The 23,894-nt window shown below is 51.0% G+C and overlaps 1 protein-coding gene across 5 annotated transcripts in view; it reads right to left on the bottom strand.

The window, feature by feature from the left end:
• Positions 1 to 23,894, bottom strand: part of LOC125099795 (core histone macro-H2A.1) — a 73,058-nt gene that overhangs the window by 45,010 nt on the left and 4,154 nt on the right. For all 5 annotated transcript variants that reach the window (XM_047729237.1, XM_047729238.1, XM_047729234.1 and 2 more), the window contains exon 2: positions 18,594 to 18,799. In XM_047729237.1, coding sequence (XP_047585193.1) covers positions 18,594 to 18,765 — 172 coding nt within the window. In that variant the 5' untranslated portion in view covers positions 18,766 to 18,799. The remainder of the gene's footprint in view (positions 1 to 18,593; positions 18,800 to 23,894) is intronic.

Below are 23,894 nucleotides of genomic sequence, written 5' to 3' on the forward strand. Positions count from 1 at the left end.
ACGTGGGAATCTCAAGGGGTGCGCTCACCTACTGTTCACTCAGCCTGGATCCACGTGGGAGTGACCCTGAGGGGCAGGTCTGTCCAGTGGGATGAGGAGCACTGCAGCTCCTTGCTAAGAGCTAGCGTGTGTGTGTGTGTGTGGGAGGGGTGTCTCATTCCTCTGCCTGTCTCACCAAGGAGCAAGAAAATTCATGGCTCTTCTCTCCCCCACAAAACCCAGCCCGCCTTCCATCTGCGCATGCCCAGAGGACTGGCCCTCCCACCCTCTACCGCCCAAGGGTGGGCCCTCAGTTCCACCTGTGGGGAGGGGTTGTCAGGTGGGGACAACTAAGTAGGCCACAGATTCATGCTGCAGCTAGTTGAGCAAGAGCTTGATCTTGTTTACTCCTGCATGTTTTCCAGAGGGTAGTTACCATAGCAACTCCTTTGTCAAGGGACACGTGCGTGCGAGACGAAGCACCTCAGAGGTGAGATGAGAAGCATGTTCCATGCCCATCCGTTCCCCGGGTACATGGCAGCTGACAGAGAGCTGGGACAGTTTAAGCAGCCTCGAAAGATGTAGGCCTCAACTGACAGCGAACAAAGGCAGGAAGCCAGAGCACTAACTGAGCCCTGGCCAAGTCTTCATGAGCGCCCACCCTCTCGTCCTCGGCCTGTTTCGGCATCAGCCATCACAAGAGGGCTTTCCTAGCCAGGAGAGGGCTGCCAGCTGCTTGTCAGGTTGGAACAGATCCCCTTGACTCTGTAGGGGCAGAGGTGCTGGCTTTGAGGAACGGGGGCAGGGCACAGGTCCCCGAAGGAACTTCCTCATTCACTTCTCTTCCTTGTAACTGATCCTCACCCTTGTGAGTGACAGCCACAGCAGGATCATGGAAGACCAGGCTCAGGGCTGTACACAATTCCGGCCATGGCCCTGGGGAATCAGAGCCGGCTTCAGCTCTGCCTCAGCTTGCATGGAACCCATGCCTTCCCGCAAAGGAGGGTTGTCAGCACCTGATTCATCTTGAATTTTGGAAGGACTTATGCAGCTCTTAAAAGTTTTTTTGTTACCCCCCTCACCACCTGGGTTAAAGGGAAAAGGATTCTGGGAAAGAGAAGAATCGGGAAAGCACCACACCTACAAATGCAAGTCCTGTTCACGATTTCCAGAGCTTACTGCTTGGATCCTCCCTTGGAGGGAGTTTTCAGGAGCCATGGCCCTGGGGGCTATAACCAAAACAAGTGGAATCTGCAAGAAACCACAGGAGGAGACTGGGCAAGAGCAGTTACGAAGAGAAGAAACAGACCCCTCACCAGGTTCTCCACCGGCTCAAGCCAGGAATTCCTGGCCAGCAACAGGAACAGCTTTGTTACCAAAGACCAACAACAGGTTGGGACGCCAAGCACGTGGGCTTGGCTCTGGAGAGGACTGCAGGTGCAGTAAGGTTCCCCATGATTAGCATTGCATGGGGCCAAGTTAAATGGTGAGCAACACTGGCCAGCTTTTGAGCTACGTTTTCATTTTAAAGATCTTTTTTAAGATCTAACTTGCAAGACACCCCAATATCTCCTATTCCCACTCCTGGCTAGGACCAATCAGACAAGTAGTGAGCCCCTAGATCCATCATCTCTAGTGGCCGGGCCCAGTAAAGAGACCTTATTCTCTAATCCGAGCAGCGAGCGCTGCACAGACAGCCCTGGGCCCACCATTCCCCAGGCTCACAGAGCACGACTGCTTTAAGGCCGCTTGACAAAATTCCCACAGCTGTGAATAATGGCATTATTTGGCAGCCTTTCAGCTACAGACCAGCTGTCTGAACGTGAATACCTTTGACAGGTCTCCTTTCCAAGTTCATCCGGAGACCAAAGGCTTAGTCTTCCTCCCCTCCCCTCCGCCCCCCACCCCAAACATCTTGAACTGAACCATATCTGTTGGAGGGAAGCATTCCGTCTATCTTCCTTGAGGGAGATGAAGTCATGGCTTACAGAATTAGAGTCCTAACAGCTAACAGGTGACGTGTGCAGGCTGCGCCAAACTCTAAACACAATCCTTGCAAAGGCAAAAGGCGGGGGCTTCCCCGGAGCTGTTTGAAGCATCTCCCCTAACAAAAGAGATTGAAAAGAACAACCAGAAATCAAAGGAAAGCAAATGTTCACGTAATCCCAAGGAGAAAACAGCTATTTGCTACAAAGCCAACAACATGACAGGCAATCTGTTTATTGTATTTCTTTCAGTTCCTCGGGCTTCCATCAGCAGTTCACAAGGTTCAGAACTGTTTTACACCATTCTGGAAAGCCTTAACCCAATCAACCCCAATCGGGGAGTGATTGCTCAGAGTTTCCTGCATCCTGACTGCAACGCACTTTCCTCTAATGCCCCCGGGGGACCTAGAATCCACTGGCCCCCACATCTCACCTTTTCAGATGAGCGGCAGAGTCTGAAACCCGCCAACCTGTCAACCCAAGGCTTCAGGGCCTCACTCATAGGCCACAGCAAAGCTCTCCAGTCTGCTCATCCTGGGCCTCAAAGGAGCCAGGGATTCCAAAGAGAAAAAAAACAGCAGTAACAAAGTAGCAATTGTGTGTATGTGTGCAGGATACAAGGTATTTGGTAACAATAAGCCTTTCTGTTGCTTTTCTGCAGATGTTCCAAGTCTGACACACACTTGTCCCTTGCTGTTAAGCCCATCTTGCAGACCCTCCTAAGAATCCAGGAGCATCTGCTCTAGTCTCCCACCTTCCCCACGTCTCGAAGTAGGATAGAAATGCAGTGTAATTTGGGAGTTTCTAAAGTAAGCTGTTTTTCTGATTTCAAAGTAGAAAATAAGTAAATCTACATTCTACACATTCACAGAAAAGAGGGAGGATTCTTGACCAACACTACCTTCCTCTTACCCAGCACCCCAGCCCCGCACGCAAGTCCCTTCCCTTTCTGCAGAGCCTTCCCATGTCTTCCCCTGAGTCTTCTGCACTTCTGTCAGCTCACCTTCTTGGTATGTCTTCGGGGGGCAGGCGTGGGGTGGATGGCAGTCCCCTGGGGCGCCGTGGCAGAGCTGGGATCTGCGGTCAGACAGCCCAGTGTGAATCTGAGCCCATGCACTTGGCTGAAGACGTGCCGGTACACACCAGAGGTATGCGTGCCCTTTCTATGGAAGGGGGCTGATTGTGAGGTCACCTTCAGGCAGGTGAGGATTCCTGACTTGGCAAGCTGCGGCGTGGTTACCATGGTGGCTAGGTGTCAGCTGCTGTTTCAGGGGCTACAATCACACACTTCGTCTTCTGCAAAGCCCACCAGGCTTGATTTCTAGGGAAAGAAAACTATCCTTTCTTTTCCTTGGGTTCCTCCATCAAAATAATGGGCTGGCTAAGTGCATAGATGCTCTCACGTGGGTGAGAGCCAGGAGAAGGAAGCAACACAGAAAACCTGGTGTTTCCTCATCGACAGTCTACTCTGTGCTGTTACACTTAACAGTTTACATATGTTTGAAAAATGCACTTGAACCCGATTAACCTTGGGACTGCCAGACTTACCTTGATAGAATGCAGCACCCAGAGCGGCCCCACAGGGGGTCTTTGCCTCGGGATGGGGCCGGGGGCTTTCGTCTGACCCCCGTAGGGCGTGTGCCAGGGCAGAGGCAAAATCAAAGCCAGCTGCCCAGAGAGCACGAGTCAAGGCCCAGGACGGAAGGTGGAAGGACGCCATGCTGGGGTGGTCCCAGAGAAATCTGCTCTCCCCCAGGCCCTGGTTGACAGCTGGGCAGGACCCTCTGCCCCGCCACTCACTCCTTTTCAAGGACTGTTAATTTATAAGGAAATGGTGAGTATGTGTGTTTGTTTGGATATGGAAAATCACAGCCATTTGCTCTTAACTCCTCTCAGGAAGAGATGGACATTCAGAGAGCTCTGATGAAATGAAATGATTTGAAAAGTGTCACGTAAAGAGGAAACTCTATTAGAGAGCCCTGACACAGTGCCATTTCCCAGACAGACTTTTACAGAGGAAAATGAGGAGGAAGGCGCGTATAACGGACAGCCCTGGTATGGGGGGTGGAGGCGACACCTATCCCTGCACTCACTACCGTGTTCCCCAAGATGGGGTACCCTGGTGCCTCCTCTGGGTGGAATCGGGACTCCATCAAAGGGAGACAGTTGACCCTCTTTAGTGCTGTTTCCCTTGTGCACAACTGTCTTTTCAAAATGTAAGAAATGAAAACGCGGTGTGAATGAGAAGCGGCAACTACGGTGTGTGCACCCCCTCACCTTTGAGACACTATGTCGCCCTCCTGCCCTGACATCTGTCCCTGCCTGCTTAATCCTGCTTCTCACAAGGGTTCTGAGCGTGTGGAGTTTTCAGGTTCTTTTCATGACTACTTTAAGAGTATTTCAAGTGTGTCACAGCAGAGGAGGCGCTGGCCCTATCTGCCCAGGTGGCTTCCCAAGGCTGAGGGCCACAAGTCCACAAGTCCTCTTCCCTAAACGGAAGATGAAGGGACATCGGGCAAAAAGCCATCAACCCTCCAGTCTATCCTCCATGCTGCTGAGCCATATAATCTCCTCATGGCAGAGAGGGCGCTACCCTCTCCTCTCCGAGGACTCTGTGGCTCCCCTTCCCCCCAGAACTTCCCTTGTCCTGCTGCTTATGCAGCCAGCGCTCCCAGCACTGACCAGACTGCCCCTTCTCTATGGCCCAGCACATGTCATGCCAACAGCCATCAGCCCTCCCGTGCTCAAACCCATCTCCTTCCTGTCAGTGACTCCTTGTCCCTCCAGGCCCATCCCTGCAGGACCCCCGTCCCCTCTGCCCAGGCCAGACCCCAAGACTGTCTCCAGCCCTCGCACATCACCTGCAACTGCTCAGGGTCTGCCCCTCTCAGGAGGCTTTGTCGCCTCAGCCAGGCTGTGGCTCCACTGAGGACAGCCCTCCAGGACTGGGCACCTAGCATCCTCCCACAATGTCCACTGGAGACACAGGAGATGCAAAGTGGACCTAGGGATCCTGAGCACCTGCAAACCAACCCCCCAACCTGGCGGGCAAGCTCTCCTGGTAATGGCTAAGGCCTGCACTCCTAAGGAGAGCCTGCAGGAGGCGCTCTTCTCAAGGGGGGTTATTACGCAGAATGGCCTTGCAGAGAGAGATTTCTTAGGCGCTAAGCCCCAGTCTTCTTCTAGGCCAAACAGGCAGTTTGAGGATTCCACGTGTTACCACATGTAAAGCAGTGAGCCAGTGCCTGACACATAGTAAGTGCTCACTAATAAGGCAGACGTTTCATTACTTATACCGGCCAGCCTCTGCCTAGTACTCAAAGCACTGGCCCCCATGCCCCTCAAATGAACATAACCACAAGCCACATTCTCCATCTGGAATAGGGACCACCAGGGCCTGGTGGGGAGGTGGAAGGGCGAGGAAACCGACCCTGCTCAAGGTAAGTGTCCTCATTTTCTGATGCTGACTTCCAGCAGTCAACCCCCAGATTTACAGAAGCTGCGCACAAATGTGGACCACAGACTACCTCAGTCACCAGTTACCACGAGGGGCATCTCTCAGGAGAGCCATGGCAAGGGAGGCCTATGATTAGTCTTTCCCAGAGGCCCTGCGTTCTCACACGGTTCCCACTGTCCTACAGACAAGAAATGTGAGCTCTGGCAAAACAAGAGCCTCCTTCTAATGCGGATGACACCTCTAAACGTCTTCTATAAAGGCCACTCTACACAGCATATGCGGGGATGACAGCAGTCCCACAACAGGACCCCTGGGCATCAGAAGCCACCACAGGCCTCTGAGGTACCAGGGAGACATGCTTCCAAGCCACCAGCTGGAAGGCACATGCCTCAAAAGGAAGGTGGGATATGAAATGAAGGAGGAAAGACACTGAGGAAGGGGGGATGGGAGGCAGGGTCAGAGCTGTAGGTGGGATGAGCAGCCCAGCGAATGGCAAATCCCAGGCGAGGCCCAGTTATCTTCTTGGCAACCAGCACGGGAGGGGGCGGTGAGGAGAGGCAGACAGGGAGATTGGGGGTGGGGAGGCTGACTGTGGTTAATACCCTTTGGGTCTGTCTTCTTGCTACAGTGTATTTATAGCTCTGAGGAGTGACTTTTTGCTTTCACCATGTTTTATTCTGGCTTGACTAGACCTAGAGAAGCCTTCAGGCAAGCAAAGAAAGCAAGGGAACTATAAATATGTTCTATTAGTTGGTATCTTTCTGTTCAAATATCAGCAAGAGAGAAGATACCTGTAGAATTCTTATCACTTCCTTCTCCTCTCAGTAGGTGAGTGGTGCTTTAAAACCATTCTTGCCAATCATTCACAGAGAGACCCTGGGGTACGGCTAGCACCCCTCCTGGGATGTTGCTATTTAAATCAGGTGGCTGGCTCCTGGCTTCCTCTCCTTTTCAAGGTACAGCTGAGACATCCTCAGTGGCTTTTGCGTCAGAGGTGAGAGACCAGTTCTTGATAAAGTTCCCATGCCTTCCCATTTGCCACATACGTGCCCTGCCCACACGTGCCCTGCCACTTCCCTCTCCTCCAGCTGGTCCGGCTGTGCCCCAGTGTCATTAGCACAACCCAAATCTGGCTTCGTTTACAAATCCAGGGGGCAGGTTCAGCTCCCATCTCATCAACGTCTGGCAGCATCTGCCATCACCAACATTCTGTCCTCCTGAAATTCATCATCCTCTAACTGAGTTTCTGATCCTTCAGCGAAAAACTACTTACGAAGCAGCTGCACAACGTGAGCCCTTGTGCTGGTAGCTGAGCTCACGGTGCTGAGGGAGAAGTGGGGAAGGCACGTTCCCAGGCCTGCGGTCGGGAGTACGGCCTCCGATAGGGCTGACCCACCAAAGACCCTCACTACAGATCTGTTGAAATGAACACTGATCCCTTTGACTCTCAGCAGCCCGCATGGCACCTTGCACCTGGCCAGAGCCTGGTACCTCTTTCATAAATAGGTCATTGCAGATGGATCGCTAAAGGAGTACACCAGGTCCTGCAGCATTCAGACCGTGATTCAGGGTGGAAGTGTGGGCACACTCTCCAAGGCACTGGCCTGGTTTCATGTATTAGAGCCGACGCTCAGGCTCCATGGCAGGCAGTGTGAACTATAAAGCAGTCATCCCAGGGGAGGGCAGCCCCAAGAGGGCCCAGGGTCCAGGCAAGCCTCCGCTCACAGTCTCAAGTCAGGTCTCAGGGTTGGCAGAGAGGCCTGGGGGTTCTGGGGAGATGTTCGGGGCAGAGCAGCAATCCCCAGATCCTCCCAACCAAGATTCGGGCTCAAATATAAATGTCAGTCACTGAGATCACATGTACCCATTATCCTGATTCATTAGTCCTTGGCATTTCATTTTTAAGATTGATTTTGAAATGAAAAAGGAGAAGAAAAGTATCTTCAGAAAGAAACAGAACACACATAAGAAATTAATGCTGTCTCCTGGGAGGAGAACTGGGTATGGAAAAAGAGGAGAAAGGTAAATGCAGGTCTTACTGTGTGTCCTGTGGGGAGGTGCGAGTTTTACCATTGGTATACATCACTTACTAAAGAAAATAAAGACTATGAAAGACCCACCAAATATGAGAAACATAAAGTATGTAAGTACACAGACCAATGAAACAGAAAATAAAGCCCAGAAATAGCCCTAAATATATCTAGAAATTTCATGTGTGGTGAAGGTAGCATCTCACATCACCAGGGAAAAGATGGGATATTGAATTGATTGTGTTGAGATAACTGGGTAACCAGCTGGAACAAAATGAAGTCAATCCCTATCTCATACTATGTATCAGGATTAATTTCAAATGGATCAAAGTAAAAATGTAAAAAATTTAAACCATAAAAAGACTAATAAGCAAAAGCATGAAGGAGTTCCTTTGTAACCCTGGAGAGAAGTAGACTTTCTGAACAATGATTCAAAATCTAGCAGAAATAGATAAGAGACTGCCACTATTAGGATTATTCAGAAAAACCTGGTAATTATTCCACAACGTATAGGGATATAAAATCATCAGGTTATACACTTTAAATATATACAATTATATGTGTCATTTATTCTTTAATAAAACTGAAAAAAAACCAAATTATTTAAGTAGATGTTATTATATATAATAGAGTTAAAGAAAATTTTGAAAATGAAGAGAAGACAAATTATCAAGAACAACCAAGCAGATTAAAAAAAATTCCAACTTCTAGAAATAAAAGTTTCAAAGCTGAAATTAAAAATTCATTGGGGGGGCACCTGGGTGGCTCAGTGGGTTAAACCCTCTCCCTTTGGCTCAGGTCATGATCCCAGGGTCCCGGGATCAAGCCCCGCATCGGGCTCTCTGCTCAGTGGGGAGGCTGCTTCCCTTCCTCTCTCTCTGCCTGCCTCTCTGCCTACTTGTGATCTCTGTCTGTCAAATAAATAAATAAAATCTTTAAAAAAAAAATTCATTGGGGGACCTAAGTGGCTCAGTTGGTTAAGTGTCCGATTCTTGATTTTGGCTCAGGTCATGATCCCAGGGTCGGCAGATCGAGCACCAAGTTGGGCTCTATGCTGGGTGTACAGCCTGCTTAATATTTTCTCTCCCTCTCCCTCTGCCCCTCCCTGCTACAACTCAGGGGCCTGCACAGCATTCTCTCTCAAAATAATAATAATAAAAATCAGTGACTGAATTAAATAGTATATAAGATATAGCTGAAGAGAGAATTAGTAAATGGGGAGATAGTTCTAGAAGACAGAGCAGAAATAATTATCTACAAATAAGTTCTGCAAGACAAAAATGAAAACTATTACTGAGATGAACAAATATGGAAAAAAGAATGAGACACTAATGTGTTTGACTTGTGTTTTATAAGTAGAAAGAGCCTAGAATAGAGACATTGAAGAAATAGCAGCTAAAAAACTTTATGGATGTGATAGAAGCATGTTCACGGATGCCTGGGTGGCTCAGTCCAGTGAGCATCTGCCTTTGGTTCAGCATCTGCCTTTGATCTCGGGGTCCTGGGATCGAGCCGGCATTGGGTTCCCTGCTCAGCAGGGAGCCTGCTTCTCCCCCTCCTTCTGCCTGTCCCCTGCTTCTGCACGCTCTCTCAAATAAATACATGAAATCTTAAAAAATAATAATAATAATAAAAGAAGCATGTTCAAAACCACAGCCTGAGAAAATTTATCACAAAAGGACTCAGAAAATGAAATTCTGAACGATGTATTTCAATCACAAATAAAGTGATCCCAGACGGAAGACCTGAGAAGAAAGAGGCACACTCAGTTTGGGGCATACCTTTTCCCTTGCCTGAATCCAGAAACAAGTTTGGTCTTGCTGTGGGCTTTTCTACTGGCCCCAGCGAAAACAGAACCCTTGCTAGGGAACTTGTCTCTGCATCTACAGACCCAGTGGCAGAAATGAAAGTGGCATGTGACCCTTCATGGGGAAATCGTGAAGCAAGAGGGAGCCTCCATGACCACTGGGTGTTCCCAGGCAATGCAGTGCATCTTCAAGGAAACAGGTCGGAACAGCTGCACGCCCACATGCAAAGTCTAGACACAGACCTCACATCCTTTGCAAAAATTAACTCAAAATGGATCGCAGACCTAAATGTAAAATACTAAACTATAAAACTCCTAGAAGATAACATAGGGGAAAATCTGCATGACCTCAGGTTTGGTGATGAGGTTTTAGATACAACACCAAAGGAGCAAAACATGAAAAAAGAAATGATACGCTAGCCTTCATTACAATCACAGACTTCAGCTCCGTGAAAGACACTGTTAAGAGAATAAGAAGACCAGTCACAGACTGGGAGAAAATGATTGCAAAAGAAAGCAATGAGGCCTTTCCTTTCTCTGAGCCCAGTGCCAGAGTCCATGCCCCCAGCTCTGAGAAAGCAGGGGAAGCAGGGCCGCTGTTCCAGGAAGTGGGTCCAGGTCACGCTGACACTGTCGTGGACCCCCTCAGGGACTCCTCGGAAGGACTGGGTGGCGGACAGATAAAAACTCTGTGTTTGTGCTCCGCGGCAGGTGCACATGCTTCTGGGATCCCCGTGCTGTCCCGCCGTCCTCCACATCTGCGGCAGGGGTAGCAAAACTCTGGGAATGCCACCCCTCCCCTCGGAGGTTTCTGGGCTCTCTCCTCCAGCCTGAGACCTGTCCCACCTAGCCATCGGACACCACGTGATGAAGGAAGTATCAAAGGTGTATTGTGATAAACCACTTCTCCGAGCACTCCTCCTATGTCTCCCACCATGGAATCATCTCCTCCCCTGGGAGGCAGAGGGAGGACTGCCCGTGCAGCATCTCCTGAATTACCTCGCAATTTGCTTTGTGAGATGGATGGTGATGATTTTCTGTGACTGGCTATCAGTGAAGCTCATCAAGTAGCGGATATTAACAAAAACAAATAATTGGGCTAAAATCTAACTCCCTTTCCTGTATGTATGCATGAAAGGCGTCCAGTGCCGTAGCTACCTCTGGGCAGTGGAATTATGAATGAGTTTCAACTTCTTACATTTTTAAACACAAGTTGCTCCTATAACCCGGAATGGGAATAGGCATTTAAGCACTGTCTGCATGCACTGGGTACGTAGCACATTAGTTTCAACTTCGGTGTTTCCCACTTTTTTCTAGCTTCAGCCCTCTGGCTCATTAAAATCCCCAGTCCTCTCTCATGTGTGTGTGCACACGTGCACGTGTGTGTGTGTGTGTGTGTGTGTGTGTGTGTGGTTTGTTCAGGGCTATGAAGCTAGTAAAGCGCTTTGAAGAACAGGGAGCACTGTGGGGGGCTGAGAGCCCCAGAGCAGCAGGAACGCCCAAGAAGGTGCTCATGAGAGCTAGCTGGGCCCTGGCCTGAACTGATGGCCGGCACTGAAGGGGTGATCCGGCAAACACACCAGAGACTCATGATGAACTCAGGGGGCCTCGGGGCATCAGGAGCCAGTCTGGGTGTCCTCCTCTTCCTGCCCTATTTTTAGCTGCATGAGTACAGGACACACTCGGGTGTCCTGGATAGGAAAGTGCTAGGCAGTCCAGGTAAGTGACAGAGCCAAGTGCAGGTTCTGCCTACCTCAATGTGCCAAGCCTGTCAGGTCCTTTCCCAGGCCAGACCGAATGTGATGGATGTTTGCTGAAACGAGTATGTGTATCAGGGCGTGCTGTGGATGGGGAGGGCTCCCCCTCCTGCACTTGGAGGACACAAGGTGGGGCCAGGTGCAGCCCAACCCCTAATACCAAAGGGATATGCAACACTTGACCCACTTATGGATCAGAAATCAAGCAAGCTGAAACCTGGGCAGAAGATAATCATTTCATCAGCCAAACCAGACAGTAAGGTATATTCTTAAGAGCCATCCCTCTTCCTCGGGTTTTTGTTGTAGGATGCAGTCAGGTACAAGGGCGGGGCCCCATTAGTCTGCAAAGTGGCTGTAAGGTCACCCAGGGGACCCTGCTTATTCCCCAGGTCAGGAGCTGGCCCTGTGAACTTCACCACAGCAGCTTCCCATGACAGCATCTGCCAGAAGAAGGTGCCAGGGGCTGACTGGACAAGGGGGAGGCTCTGGTCCCTGACGAGACAAGAGAGGGATGACCAGGTCTAAAACATGGACTCTAGGGGGGACAGGGCTTGGGAAAATGGAAGGAGTGGGGGATTAAGAATACAAAAATCTGGGGTGCCTGGGTGGCTCACTTCATTATGGGACTGACTCTTGGTTTCAGCTCAGGTCATGATCTTAGGGTCATGAGATTGAGTCCTGCATCAGGTTCTGTGCTTAGTGCGGAGTCTGCTTGGGACTCTCTCTCCCTCTGTCCCTCCCCACGGCCCCCCCAACTCTGTCCCCCTTTCTCTCTCTCTCTCCAATAAATAGATCTTAAAAGAAAGAGAGAGAGAAGAAAAGAATACAGAAATCCAGAGGTCTTCATTATTTTGTAGATTAGATCCAAAGAAGACAGAAAAAAAAAAAAAAAATCTAGCCACAGCCTTATCTTGTGAGAGTTGGGAATGCAATCCTACAACACTGGGTTTTTAAACGCAACACAATTTAGGAACCCACATCAGTGGCTATCTTGGGAGGGTCCATACTTATCACAAGGTATCCACATTCAGTCTTGAGAGCTTTCCATCCTCCTTAATGTTGAGAAACCCTCTGAGAGTGGACTGGATTTTTGCAACAAGCCTGAGTACTAGGAGGGAAGCTGAAGCACGAGGTTTGTGATCAGGCTATGGGATAGGGTTCTTGCATGAAAGAAAAAAGAAAAGAAAAGAAAAGAAAAGAAAAGAAAAGAGAAGAGAAGAAAAGAAAAGGAAAGAAAAAGAAAAGAAAGAAAGAAAGAAAGAAAGAAAGAGGAAGAAAGGAAGAAAGGAAGAAAGGAAGAAAGGAAGAAAGAAAGAAAGAAAGAAAGAAAGAGGAAAGGAAAAAAAAGAAGGAAGAATAGAAAGAAAAAGATGTCACTGCCTATCTTTTTGGATCTGATGAACAGGAGCCAGGCCTGTTCTCTCAGGGGTTGGTTGGGTAAATGGCTCCAAAGGTGCTTCCCTTCTAGGGAGTCAGTTCCTTGGGCCGGACTTTTGTCGGGTAAGTCACTGTCTGGCACAGGGCCTGGGGTCTAGTAAGCCATCGCCAAGTTAATACCTGAGCAACTCAGCTTAGTGAAATACATGCTACGGGCTTCCTGAGACACCACCTCACCTAGGGAATGCTGATGCGCCGCCGCCGGTGCGTCCGGCCCCTCTGAGCCAAGCTTTGCGCCTCAATGGAACAAACCAAAGCCTGCTCTTGGGGAGGTTTTCGGTTTTGTTTCTTCACTTAGCCTGCCACACGGTGCTGCTGTCATGGGGGTAAGCCGTACCAGGGTCCCCCACACTGCACCATGCAGGGTATTGTAAGGTATTCCTTGAGAGACTTCTGTGACAAAAGTTTGGGAACGAATGTGGATGACAGTTCCTTCCCATGGGGATTCACGGGGACACCCACATGTTAAAGGCTCTGAAGAGTCCTGCAGTAAACACAGCGGCTTCTTGGTGGTTTCCAAACTAAAACAAATTCCTTCGCTGAGAAACTCCTCTGAGGTTATTCATACAGCCATCTCAGAAGAGGAGATGTGAATCTAGCTGTCTTCCTATCTCGGCCATGGAGCTGTGTTTTTTTGGTAGAATGCTTCTTAAATTTCATCACTTAGGTTCTGCTACACACAGCTGGAGCAATGCTGACCCACAGCGCCTTGACCCATGATTTAAGACCAACAAATAGGGGATGCTTGGGTGGCTCAGTTGGTTAGGCATCCGATTCTTGGTTTCAGCTCAGGTCATGATCTCAGGGTTGGGAGATCGAGCCCCATGTCAGGCCCATGCCGAGGGTGGAGTCCCCTTGTGATCCTTTATTCCCCCTTCTTCCTCCCTATCTGCTCCTCAGCACATCCTTGTGCTCTCTCTCTACAATAAATAAATAAATGAAATCTGAGGGGGAAAAAAAGAGCAACAAATCACGGGTGCTTGCTCTCTGCTCTTCCATGCACTTTTTAGTTACCACCCCTCCCCCACAACAGTAGGACTCAAGCACCTTTTACTTCTCCCTTTTTCTGCCCTGTTCCTTTATTGGTCTCTGGGATGATGTGTCCCAAAATCACTGGACATCTCAGTGGGGCAAAAGCCACGCCACAAGTTGCTCATTTCACATCTCACATCTATACCTTCCAGTAGTGCTACGCGGGCACATGGGAGAGATTCCAGAGGCTTTCAGAACCGACCCAAGTCAAGTTCCCTATTCCCTTAAATGTTATCATTTAAATGTCATGGAAGAGACGAACACCACAGTACCATGGGGTGAAGGTGATGGCTGGGCAGGGGCTGCCCCAATGGACAGCGTCACATTTCTTGGGAAGAACTCTGGAGAGCCCAGCAGGGAAGCAGAGCCAGGCACCCACGGATCTGGGGAAGGAGCTGTCTGGTGGCCAGGCTGAAGCATGTTCTAGAGGTTGCCTTTGCCTTTTAAGTACAACAGATGATTGAGCTCTGGACCCAAGAGGAGAAACAGAAGCCAGCTTCACATTTCAGAGCAAGATGCTCCTCCCCACAGCTACTCCAGCCTGGAGCAGGCCATAGGGAGGAGAATGGGGTCCCTCACCCATGACAACATGATCTGCATGGTTGGGGGGTGTCACTGGGCTCTGATGGCTCCTGGCCTGAAGGTCCACTCTTGGCTCCGACATTCTGAAGGTACGCCTCTGCTCTGGCGTGCCCAGCTCCTGGCTAACTAAAAAATCCTTCAGGTAAATGGACAATGCATGTGCCGGGTGCCCAGGTTGGAAGGGGCCTCCAACATCAGACAGATGATGTTGCTAACAGGACATCTTGGTGTTGAGGCTCGCACAGGCTTTGGGGGAGGACTTAAGTGCTGCTTGAAACAAACCAGAGAGAGCAGGACTGAGGCCGCCAAGGCATCCTCTGCAGGTGCCAGTGAGGCTCGCTGGGCTCTCAGCAGCTGAAGGACCACACGCATGAGTGGGCAGTGACAGCCCCCATCACCATCCTAAAGGAAGTAACGTCAACTGTCAGAGTGGGGGTGTTAGGGACTTTCTCCTCTCTCTGCCTTAACCCCAATGCTAAGGGTCAGATGTGGGCCCTTACACTGTGTGTGTGGGGGGGATGAGCCCTTCCCCTGCGTCCCCTCACTGCAGCCTCTAGGACAGTCCCCGCTAGCCCCAGGGTACAGATAATCAAACCACAGCCCAGAAATGTGAGCAACCGGCCTGAGGTCACAATTATGAAATTGTGGACACCTAGGTCCGCATCTTAACCATCCAGCTCTACTGCTTCTATGTGACATCCACTGAACATTGTGGCGTCCCATTTGGTCCCCAGGGCTGGACACCAGGGAGACATCAGCTCCCCGCTCTGCAGCCACCTAGTCCCAGCAGGACCCTGGTAGCCCAGCTGTCCTATTAGCAACCTCATGCAGATCCCTCATCTCTCCACTGGGGCCTGCTGAATGCTGGAGGCCCGGCCCAGCCATGCCAAAGGGCATCAGCCACGCACTTCCCTCGCTAGGCCTGCAGCTCTGTGCACCACCTAGAAGAGTCTGGGCCACACAGAGAACACAGTCCCTCTACAGGGCCCTTTGGGTGACAGCTAGACCGGCAGGGGGGCTTTGGTTAACAAGCCTCCCCCATCTAACACAAACCCACAGCTCTGCCTTCTTCTTGCGTGTACCTGTCTGTGGACAAAAAGCTCTCTCGGGGGAGGAAGCTCCGGCTTCAATCCCAGGGCCAGAGACAAGTTCAGCAAGGTCCTGCTGATTGGCTGGGGCTTGGCTCACACGCCTCATGCTGGAGCACCACGTCTGGGCCACACCCTGGTTGAGGCCCTGAGCTGCTCGAGGGCTGGCACATGGGCTCCTCCCTCATCCTCGATCTTCCCTGAGCTCTGGGTTGAGGCTGGCACCCAGTAGGCACCTGGAGCACAGGTGAGTGAGCACAGGTGAGCACAGTGGGAGTGGCCCCACTGCCAGCTCTCATGGGCTGACGGGCCCCACCTCCTTCTCTAGATCTCTGCTGAGAGCTCCTGGTTCCAGAAGCCTTCCTGAGCCAGTTCCTCTCCAGGCGCCCAGGTGCCTGAGCCCGGGTTTGGCAGATTCATGCTCTCCATGGCGTCTATCCCAGGTGGTGACCATCTGGGCTGCTGGGTTCTTTCTCCAGCCTTGACCATGGGCGGCACAGAGCAGAGACCATTTCTGCCGCAGTCACTCCTGTGTTCTCGTACAGAGCCTAGCATGGGGCCTAATACACGGCAGGTGCTCAACAGGTTGTAGAATGAATGAGAAAGTGTCTGGAGGGAAGCAAAATCAAAAAGCAGAGCAGAGAGAGGGCTTGTCCACCTTCCCATCACACTCATGGAACAAAACCAAAGTTCTGAGGGGGCGAACACTCAGGACTTCCAAATATGCACATGCTGTCACATTGCAGGCCAAGGTGCTCAGCGCCAGTCCGTCAGTGCGGGCATGCAGTGCTTTTCCGAGGCCTGGAACAGTGTTTTCATTGGATGTGGCCCCAGAGCTCAGCTACTGGCTACAGGGCACAAGTGACCACAACAAGACTAAGCACAGCACTAATATCGCAGGAGGTCTCCCCAAGTGTTTGTCATGTGGCCAGGGACCACGGTGGGGCAGGCATAGGGCAATGGTCAAGCCAGTGACTCAGCACTGTATACAGGCAGAAAGAAAAATGGCTCAGAGTCAGTGAACTATAGCTCTGCCAGAAGGACTTGGTAAAATGTAAAAATATATATTATTCTTTAATATACAGGGGTTAACATGGCTGACACCTGAGTAAAAGCTTGCCTTGAGTTACTGTCCAGTGCTAGTGATGGGCAGCCCTGGCCATTCCCACACCCCTCTGTGACCACTACCACACACCCACGAGAGCTGGGGAGAGGCACAGGGGGTGTGGGTGCAAACAGAAGCAAAGTCCAAGAGAACGGGCCCACTGACCTCAAAGTCATGAGCACTGTGCTCAGCTCCAGAGCCAGCCAGCCACAGATGAGGAAGACATCCAGATTTTCTGTGCAGCACAAACAGTACTGCCTTGGATATGCTGGAGCAATGGTAACCCCTCACCCCTGCCCCACACCCTGCCAACTAAAAAAACAGAAGCTTGAAGGAAGAAATGAAACCGATCTGATACTTGACTTAATGACAGCATCTGTGGACATCTCAGTGACAGGGACATCATGGCCTTCGGGACCCAGGAACCACCGCCTGACTGGGTATGCCAAGCATGTCAGCTTTCCCATCATACTCAAACAAAGCCCTCTGGCTGTCACAGCAGCCTGGAGTTGGTGGAGCACGGCCTGTTGTCAACATATGAGTTGTAAGGAAACCGGGGTCCAGAGAGGTTAAGTGAATCACTCTGGGTCACACAGCATGTAAACTGACAAGCCAGAATGAAACAATGTCCTCTGCCTCCTATCTAGTAACTTCTCCCCTGACTGCCAACATTCCACATGGCTTTTCTGGGCATGTCGCAAGCTCTGGGCCTCTGGTTCCTCATTTCTAGAATGAGAAGAACCACACCTAGCTCATGCTACCAGGTATGCTGCCTCTGAAAGTCTGCGAAGTGGAGGGTTAAATGTCCCAGAAGTGCGGACGCCTCCCAACTATAACCCACCAGTGATTTCTCATGCCTCGTTGCTTTGAGAAGAACACAACAACCTCATGACCATGTTTTTAGGGAGGAACCCTTGGTGTCGCCTCACTGAGAAACGGGAGAAGCAAGAAGTGATCCAGCATTCCTGGTGCGTGTTATCACTTTGGAAGGAGCACCATGTCTTGCTGAGTCCCCTTGTCTGGCTGTGGGAGAGGTGGCTGCAAGATTGCGGGTGCCCTTCCTGCCACACACCCCAAGGAGCATGAAGCACTAAGCAGTAAAAGCATTACAATGACCCAGCAGGATCTGGGTCCCTTCTCAGCTCCTTACTTGCTCTGTGAGGCCCCAGGCAAGCTCTCTTACACTTTGAGGCTGGTTTTCGAGTCACTACAGATGGGGGTGATATCCCTTCTCAGCTGGCTTCCCGCAGTGGCCATGGAGCCACCAGTGAGACCAATAAAGTTATTTTCAGTAAAAGGACCACCCCTGACCCGAGAGAGAGAGCTGATTTTGAGACTGGGGCTGGGGAAATTCAGGGTGAGACTAGAACATCTCATTGTGGGGGAAAGCAAGAAAATGTGTAAGAATGGAAGAGGCCACCACAAAGGACAGCAGAAGCGGCCTGAATGTCAAACGTGAGACAATGCGAGCCCCATCCTGGGTGATGACGCGTAGTGTATAACCCAATAAAGAGATCCATGAAGCAACGCTGCGAGTCCAAAGAAAAGAAAGAGGGAAGGGCAGGAGGAAAGTAAATTCTTTACAGAAGAATGCCAACTAATACAAGCAGAAGAAATGACAGAAACAGAAACAGCATTCTTTTATAACCACTACAGCAATAACCGATTCAGGTAAGAGCATCCAGGAATGCCAAAGCCACTGGGGGAAGACTGTGATTCAGGCTGTGCAGAAATCCTTAACCATAGGACCCCAGTGAATCACCGAGAGCAGGACAAACCCACGTCAGGTGGCTCCTAGCACAATACTAGACGGGGACACAAGAGCTCTTAGGCGATCCCCCCGTCAAAAGTGCTCAACCCAAATGCAAGCATGAAACCAGCCCAGGCTGACTGACATTCTGCAACACAACTGGCTGCACTCTTCAAAAAACGTCCATGTCATGGAAGATTTAAGGAAAAAAAAAAAAAGTAAGGAATTGTTTCAACTTAAATAAGACTAAAGAAACCTGACAACGAAAGGAAATGCAGGATCCTGAAATGGATCTTGGATCAGGAAAGAAAACAACAACAACAAAAAACCATACACACAAAAAAACTACAAAGGCCAATGTTGGGAGATTAAAGAAATTTCCAAATGGATGGCTAACAGGGCAGAATGTAAACAACTGGGGCACCTGGGTGAAAAGGTCCATCGTACTACTCCTGTAGCTTCTCTGCAGGTTTAAAAAGTCTCAAGAGAAAAGGAGCCACACGGTCGACTCAATCCCTACAGGGTGTCCGGACCGCCACGAGGCAAATCCAGGGGTTCCCCCAGGGGGACTCGGGTGTACTCACCCGTCAGGTACTCCAGGACGGCGGCCATGTACACGGGCGCCCCCACTCCGATCCGGTACTTGGGGTGGCCTTTCTTGATGTACCTCAGCATCCGCCCCACCGGGAAGATGACTCCCGCCTTGGCGGACCTGGAGGTTTTGGTAGACTTCTTCTTCCCACCCCGGCTCGACATGGCGGCAGCCCTGGAGGCGGATCAGTAAAGCACACTGTGGAGGCAAGAGGCACAGATGTCAGGACCATGGGAACGGTGTCTGCCCCCTGGCCCACGCTCCCCGGCCCCTAGGGGAAGGGTTACCACCTGCAGCCACTGAGCCCCCACCGAGCCCAGCTGGGGCCCTCTGCTGGAGCACCTCGCCCCTGGAAAGAGAACGGCAATGCTTTTCACCTTTGATACCGTAACATCCATTTCAGCGGCCACTCCGCTTCAACACTACTCTGACAATGAGTGCTCTTAAGTGCCTTGCCTTTATGCCCCATGATGTAAAAGGCAATGGGATTTCTTGGCGACGTCCTGCATACTTGTTCAATAATTGCATTTTCATATCCTTGAGACCAGAATGGACACATGTGGAAGCCTTCGTGAAGGGAAACTATGGCACCTGCCCCCAGCAATGATGGAAAGCCTGCTACCTAGGTCGTCTGATGAAAGCAGCGTCTCTACCTCACGATCCTTTCTCCGTGGGGCCAAGAACAGCTCACCAGAGTTCAGCAGGATGCTGGGCTGTAATCACAGGCCCTCAGAACACTTCCAGTCCGCTAGCTGGGCCTGTCCTTAAAGAAGACAGAGAAGTGCTTGTCTTTCCTTGCTCCTCCTCCCCATCCCCATCCAAAATGCTACTTGAGTCCAGAGGATACTCTGTCTCCATCAACTCTCAGAAGGCCTCTCCTGTCCACCCGACTGTGACTGAATCCAGGCCATCACGAACATCTCCTGAAGAGGTCTCTCCACAGCGGGCCATACTCTCCAATCGCCCTGCCCTCCAGGCTGGTACAGAAACGTCTGAATGGTTAATGGCTCTGATCTGAAAGCCTTCTCTGGCTGCCACATTCCTGAGGAAGAATCAACACCCCTGGCCCGTCATGGAAATGTCCTAGAAATCAAGGCCTGGCACATCCATCCACCCTATACCCCTTCACCCTATACCCCTGGTGCTCCAAACTCAGGCACAGGGGGAGTCACACACAGCTCCCCACAAATGCCCTCCCCTGCAGGGCCCCTGCCCTTTTGCCAGGACTGCCACTATCCCTCTCACTTGAGTTCTGCCAATCCTTCCCCAAGCGCTCAGATCCAGCCGCTCCATCCCTGGGCTGCCTTGCACATGACACCACGATGATGTGGCTATGCCCCCATCTCTCCCGTCAGAAGGCAGGCTCTCAGAGGGCAGCCCCTGGCTGCACTCCTAGCAGAGCATCAGTAAGGTCTACACGTGTGCTAAGAGGATTCAAGGTCTCAAATGTTCAGTGAGAGCATTCAAGTCATTCGTGCACTCGCTTCAAGAACTGTGCTGGGGAATGGAGACAGCAAGGCACAAGGCTGGTGGGATCTTCTCTGTTCTCCTGGAGCTCATGAGGCAGAGAGAGATGAAATAACCCTACAGTTATTTAAGTGATAACCATGAAAGGCAGCGAAGGTGCTGGGAGAGGGGTTGTGAAGAGGCCTCAGCCTATCCTTGGACCCCAGGCAAGCATTTCCCAGAGGACATCTATGTTCAACTGAACATTTCTTCACTGAACCAAATGGGCAGGACTCTCTACTGGTAAACTGAGGTCAGGCTGTGGGCTACGTAGGTCACTCCAGCTCCAGCAGGCCATGCCACAACACCAGCGGAGGCCACGGAGTTAGGAGTCCTTGTTACTGATGCCCAACCCTATATTCGGAACACACTGTGGTCCATATAACATCAGGGTGACACATAAGGTCATCTCAAGTCTTCTGCCTGACACAGATAGCCAAAACTGCAGACAGCAGATTCTTGAGCACTCTAATGGGGCAGTGGAGGGGGTGGCTGGACAATTATGATGAGAACCTTACATTTCTCATCAAGGGGCACCAAGTCTTAACTGATCACTGCGAGCTAAAGAGAACCCCAGAAGGGCCTGAGTTTCTCTGAAACAATTAAATAGCCCCATTTCTTGCTGCGATGGGCTCCATTTTGAAAGAGTCCCTGCAAACAGGTGTCCATGCTGACTCTGAGCAGGAAGTAATATACATACACACGCGTGCACATGTGTGTCTGCAGGGAAACTGTCATGGGGCTTCCCAGCAGTCTTTTCTTATACTACAAATGTGTTTCACGGACCAACCCCACACCTCTGGACTAGGAGTTTTCAGATCTGAACATTTCCCTTCCTTTAGCAGGAGAGGCCTACAGTCAGTGATGATTAATGCAGCTCAGCCCTGTTCTTCCCAGAGCCCTGATATCAGCTCCCATCCCCAGGCAGAGCTGTCTGGGTATGTTCGGGGCTGCCTCTGTGGCAAATAGCCAATGTCCTGTCCCAGAGAGGAGCCATTAGCATTCACGAGCCCGATGGACCCTCAAAATGCTCCTGGTACTTCCCTTCCACTCCAGCCTTTACATGGACGTGCTGGGGCCTCCCAGGTACATACCTGGCTGTGGAGCCCCAGGGCTCTGTTCTGACTGCCTGTGGCAAGGACCCACTTGAAAGTCCCATGGGCACCTGGAACTCCCTCCTCTGGGTTTCTCAGTGCCAGCAGTGACAACCTCATGTACCAAGTCACCAAGCAGCAGTCAACCTGGGCCCTACTTCTCTGCCCATCTTCACAGTGCCCAGCCACGAGCCAAGCTCTGTTGAACCCACCTCGTAACATCTCGGGCCTCTTCCCTTCTCTTCAGCCTCCCTGTCTTGATTCAGCTCTCTCTCCTCGCCTATCATCCTCAGCTCCAGTCTCTCTCCATGGAGGCCAGAGGATGTGTGCCCCCCTGCACGTTCCCCGTCCCCCTGAGCCAGCCACAAACAGCATCCTTCACCTGCTTCTGCGGCACTGCTTCCCGCCGCCCCTGACTTCCTGCCCTGCAATGCAGGGTCCAGAATATCTCCCCCACCTCTGATGCCCTTTGTCCTCTTGCCAACCCACTGCGCTGGCACTCATGCCACCCCTGTCCTCAGACCCGACCGCTGACTGGTGTCACTCGCTGCTCCCTGTTCCCGAAGCTCACCTTCTGGCACCTATCTGTGCACCTGCCTCCCCAGCTGGACTGCACTACAAGCGACTTGGTGCCAGGTGGTCAGCTCGTCCCTAAGTCCCTGGGTCCCAGGCAGGCCCTTCAACATAATGGATCCCCAAGTGTCACTCTGCTGAGAGGAGAACATCTTCACACCTAACTTTTGGTCAGGTTCCTGATAACACAGCCCCACGTCTTCATCCCCCAGGGCTGACCCTGCAGCTCCTGCTCCTCATCCCTCCCCATGTTCTTCCCGCACTTCTAACTGTAGGTCTCCAAGCTGTAGCCACAGTTCGGAGAGACTTCTGGTGAAGCCATGCAGCCTCCAACATCCAGTGATACGTGCTAACTTTAAAAATATTTTTCAGAAAATCGCCTTGTAGCTGGGCAGTCTCCAGATACACCCACAAGTCTGCCTGGTCCATTCCACTCTTCAGGGGTCTGTGGAGACATGGGTGGCCATGGCCAGGCACCCACATGGGGAGAGAGTGGCTGTGATGGATGTGGCCAATGAGCACTGGGGTTAATGACAAATTCCAAAGTCAGACTGGCTTCATTCAGGTTGTGGCTCTGCTGCTTACTGCCTATGTGTCCTTGGGCATGTGACATAATGTCACCCTCAGAGCTTATCTTACCATCAAGCGGGGATGAAGACAGAATGGACACCGAGCAGTTGGTGGGAGAACAGAACAAAAAACATGAATATACAGGGCTGACAAGCACTGACGGAGTGAGTGCTCAGGACAGTCAATAAAAATAACAACAACGTGTATAATTTGAAAAGAGGCCACCTCCTGGAAAGATGATGTGGGTTATTCATACTGGCAAGGATGGCACCAGCTGCTCTAACAAACAAGCCCCTACAGCTTGTTTCTCCCTCGTGAAAGTCCAAAGTGGGTTTCCATGATTGGCTGGTGCTACTGCACATGAGTCATAGGCCCAGACCCCTCCCATCCCTCACTGAGCAATTCCCAGGGTTACCACAGAAGGGAAAAGGCCATGGAGGATAACGCATGGAGGCCTTCAAGAGCCAGGCCTGAGGGGGGAAGGGGGCATACCACTACTAACCATGATTCACTGACTGGAACTTGGTCATATGGTCTCACCTAACCTCAAGAGCAGCTGAGAAATATCTTTTAGCTATCCAGTCAGCAGAGAAAACAGCCAGCTCCATCACACAACAAACCAAGGTAAAAATTGACCACGAAACCAGGGTGTAAGCAGCCAGCCAAAGCCTGTTGGGCCCTATGTGACCTATGTCCTGCATCCAGCCTCTTCTGAGAGTTGGATGGTCCCCCGTCACAGAAAAAGTGGCTTCTAACACACTCGGCTCCTCAAGGCACTGATGTTGCTCAAAAGAGAAACAGCTCTACTATCTTGTTAAACTGACAAAACTGTGTGCTTCCTTCCTGGATTAATCATCCAGGAGGGCACCCCATTCAAGAAAGTGGAAGTTTCTCACCCCTAGGGAGGGCCCCCACATGCTTTGACGATGGTGACATGGCTTCAGGCAACCTTGGCATTCATTCATCATGGCACATTATCTTAGCTGGGTCTTTTTTGACTGGAAATGAAGGTTCTGTGGTTGATCCTGAAGGAATCTCTGTGGTCTTTACCTCTGCCACCCCTCTGACTACAAGTCAATCACAATAGACACAAACCTTGCTTGCAGAAGCCCAAAGCTTACCCAGAGTCGCACATTGGTGGAGAACGGCTGTATGGAGAAGTTAGCCAGGCTTGAGTGAGCGGCAAGTCTCTGACCACAGGCCTCCCACAAACCGAGATGGGACAGGGCATGTGATCTGTCCTCATGGCACAGGACTAGGAAGAAGGCTGGCTGTGAAACCAACCTCCTCAACCTTAGCAGTTGCTACACTGTATCACCACCGCCAGCTCCCTTGTCTGTGGTGAAGGGATACACCAGTGGGCTCTGCTTACCAGGCCCCCACCAACCTGTGATCTGGTAGGCTCTAAAATGCTGGCTGGATGGTAACTGATCAGTTGGCATTTACAGTAGATGGGGTTCTCTTGACAAAGATGAGGGCAACATTTCCAAAGGTCATAGGCCACAGGACTCAGAGATATGGCAAGCGGGACGCCAGTCAGGCACCTTCAG

Source organism: Lutra lutra, chromosome 5 (genome assembly GCF_902655055.1).
Source record: "Lutra lutra chromosome 5, mLutLut1.2, whole genome shotgun sequence".
Lineage (NCBI taxonomy): Eukaryota > Metazoa > Chordata > Mammalia > Carnivora > Mustelidae > Lutra > Lutra lutra.